Genomic DNA, 3,260 nt, shown 5'->3' with positions numbered 1-3,260 from the left:
TCTTCATTCTCTGAGACAGGTGATTTTCACGTTACATTCTGTTTGATTCATTGTTTTTTTCTAAATTGTATGAAGATATTCTTTATGGTTAAATGTGAATGAGATTTGCCATCGTCTGGGAGTATTTACCATCAACTTGGCTTCATTAACAAGAAGCTTGAAACTCTTCATTCTTGTTTGGCCTTGTGTGGAGGACCATCTCTGAGACACGTGATTTTCAAGTTCCATTCTGTTTGATGTATTGTTTTTCTAAAAATGTGTTTAGATAGTATTCTTCATTAATATTCTCTGGTCTCGCATATTTCAACATGGTTCTTCTCTTCAGTGATGGTCAATATTAATATTGTTGTGTAAAATGTGAGTAAGCCCTTCATGGAATAAATAATTGTTGTGTCTCTTCAGGTACTTCCGTCTAGATTGAATGACTCTGTTCTCGATAATTGGAAGAAAGAGAAGAGTAAAACTACTGTAAAAGAATCAACTTTGGACCCTGAATTTAATCTCTGTAGAGAAAAAGGTAGCTTGAAAAACACCAAACGTGAAATTGGAACTAAGAAGCGTGTGGATGACAGGGTAAATTACCAATGTTGTGTGTTTTCGCCCGATGGAACAGTAGAAATTGGGTATAATGGGTCAAAGCGATTAGATAGTAGGAAGTATTCTACTTCCTGCAGTACAGTAACATCATTACACGAATGATTGGGAGATGCCAACACGCTTGATGGGGAGTTTGATGAAGCTATAGATTTAAGCGGAACTGATGCAATGGTGAAGCGGGAGGGAGGGAGGAGAGCTTATAGGTTTGGTCATGAAGGTTTTAATTCAGGTGACATAGTTTGGGGACATTGTCCTGCTTGGCCGGCAATTGTACTTGATTCAGAAACACAAGATCCTCAATTATCGCGTGCTGGAACAGTATGTGTCATGTTCTTTGGCTACTCTGGAAATGGCACGCAAAGGGTAAGACTTATCTTTTGTGCATTATGTAGAGCAAACTCCCACTATGCAAAAGTATCGAATTGACAGAAGTATGACGTATGGTGTATCTACTAAGATGACACATTTTCATGACCAGGATTATGCATGGATTAGACGCGGGATGCTATTTCCATTTATGGAACATGTAGACAGGTTTGTGACAGTTTTAGTGTTGATATAAATTTTTGGTACTGTCTGGGTGTGGTGAAACTTTGCTTTGTTTAGGTTGCAGGGGCAGACTGACTTGAACGACAGCACACCTGCTGATCTTCGCTCTGCCATAGAAGAGGCGTTTCTTGCTGAAAATGGTGTTGTTGAGATGTTGATGGTTGAAATAAATGCAGCAGCTGTTAATCTAGATCATCTCCGGTCTCTTCCCCGAGGAGTATTCGAGGCCTGTGATTCAAATCAGGACCAAAGAGTGTAACTCTCCAAGCCAGGCACGTTTCTGTTGAGTAAATAATTGGTGTTGTAGTGTCTAGTTAATTTCCTTGTTCAGCTGCATTAATTTGTTCCCCATGAATGCTCCTGTATTTCCAGTTGTTGCAAGTCTTTGTACTATTGTAGAGAAATTGTTTTTACTCATGGACTCTTGGTTTACTCATTGTTTCTTGTCTTGTCTCTCTGACTGGCTTTGACAGTGCTCCAATTCTACTGCTCAAACTTCTTTGCAACAAAAACTAAATGAGGAATAGATAGAATTTGTTACCTGGATGCTTCCTCCTTTTCTAGGTTTTACTCATAGTTTCTGTTTTACTTTCTAATTTAAGAACTTACCTCAACAGAATGTCAATTTTCTGAGAAATTTATTGAAAGAAAGGACTAGTAGACACAGGCTGTTTTCCTTAGCTAATGTTAACTAAAGATAAAAATGATGGTAGCCTTCTCAGAGAATTGCTGTTTCCCTTTGCTAATGTTAACTAAAGATAAAAATGATGGTAGCCTTCTCAGAGAATTACTCTCTATCTGGTTGGATGAAGCCTAATCTCAACACCATATTATCAAGGTTGGCAAACTTCATTCAACCCCAACACAACTGTTTACTAAATCCTCACAAAATTCAGCCTTCCTCAAGGGCTTTTACCAAGCTCTGTAAAATCTTACTCTCTTTCTGATGATGGAACCTTTGAAGTTATCTGTAGAAGCCTTGTTATGTGGAGTTTGAATATTTGGTTTATTTTTTTTGAAAAGGTAACTTGTATTATAAACACAGTAATACTCAGGATGTATTCCAGTAATACTTACAATCAGAAATACAAAAGTGTTGCTATTTTCCTATGAACTCCTTAAGGACTCTAACATACTAGTGATATCCTCATCTTCATGAGGATATTCATGTTTACACCAAAAATAGAAAAGAGCTAAACATTTCAGCTTCATCTTCTCCATAGAGCAGCTCTTGTTCTCAAAATATCTTTGATTCCTTTCCAGCCAAATAGTCCACCAAATGCAGGCTGGGACAATCTTCCATCTCTCCCTGTGCCCCGACTGATTTCCATCCCGATTCCAACATGCCAAAGCTTCCTTTATGTTTCCTGACATAGACCAACTGATGCCCTTTTATTGATGAAAATTTGCCAAAGTTTCACTGTCTCCTTACGGTGTAAAAAGAGTTGATTTATTGTCTCTGTCTCACATTCACAAAAAAAGCATCTGGAGCACAAATCGAGGCCCTTCTTCATACGGTTATCCTGCATGAGAACAACCTGTTTTGCTAAGAGCCAAGTAAAACAGGCCACCTTGAAGGGCACCTTAACTTTCCAGATCATTTTCCATGGCCAGTAGCTTGATTGAGTGTGTGTCCTCTGTGAGTTTCTGTAAGCTGTTCCAACTGAGAATCTCCCCTGTGTATCTGGAGCCCATAACAGTTTGTCTTCTCTGTTACTGTGTTCCTTGTATCATTCCAGGATATTTACAAATTCAACCATTCTATTCACCTCCCAATCATTTAAAGGTCTTCTGAACTTTAAATTCCAACCTTGAGCATCTCTCATTTCTTTGACAGTGGCCACCTTCTGTAGACTCAAGCTGAATAGGTCAGGGAAACTAGCTTTAAGTGAAGCTTGTCCCGCCCAAACTTCCTCCCAAAATAGAGTTTTTCCACCATCTCCTATCTTAATTGTGCACTTGTTTATAAGTTTTGGCCATAGATTCCTGATTGTCCTCCACACTCCGGTGCCATATGGTTGTGTTGCTATGTTGCTGATCCACCTTGTCTCCATTCCATATCTAGCCTTAATGGTGTCTTTCCACAGCGACTGTTCTTGTGATGCAAATCTCCA

At 38.9% G+C, this 3,260-nt stretch overlaps 1 protein-coding gene across 1 annotated transcript; it reads left to right on the top strand.

Annotated features, from left to right (window-relative positions):
- Nucleotides 1-411: 411 nt before the first annotated feature.
- On the top strand, nt 412-1,651 carry LOC125869132 (histone-lysine N-methyltransferase ATX5-like). Its single transcript, XM_049549694.1, has 3 exons — nt 412-960; nt 1,076-1,131; nt 1,204-1,651. The coding sequence occupies exons 1-3, from the start codon at nt 766-768 to the stop codon at nt 1,403-1,405; spliced, it is 453 nt and encodes a 150-aa protein (XP_049405651.1). The 5' UTR covers nt 412-765; the 3' UTR covers nt 1,406-1,651.
- The last annotated feature ends 1,609 nt before the right edge of the window (nt 1,652-3,260 follow it).

The sequence above is a fragment of the Solanum stenotomum genome, chromosome 1, assembly GCF_019186545.1.
Source record: "Solanum stenotomum isolate F172 chromosome 1, ASM1918654v1, whole genome shotgun sequence".
In the NCBI taxonomy this organism is placed as follows: Eukaryota; Viridiplantae; Streptophyta; class Magnoliopsida; order Solanales; family Solanaceae; genus Solanum; species Solanum stenotomum.
The sequence above is the reverse complement of the archived record's forward strand: the minus strand, read 5'-3'. Positions and strand labels throughout refer to the sequence as shown.

Excerpts from the sequence above, each read along its gene's own strand:
- LOC125869132 (XM_049549694.1), top strand. The coding sequence starts at position 766 with ATGGTGAAGCGGGAGGGAGGGAGGAGAGCTTATAGGTTTGGTCATGAA. Across the intron at positions 961-1,075 it reads CTGGAAATGGCACGCAAAGG|GATTATGCATGGATTAGACG; the intron begins GTAAGACTTATC and ends TTTCATGACCAG. Across the intron at positions 1,132-1,203 it reads TTTATGGAACATGTAGACAG|GTTGCAGGGGCAGACTGACT; the intron begins GTTTGTGACAGT and ends TGCTTTGTTTAG.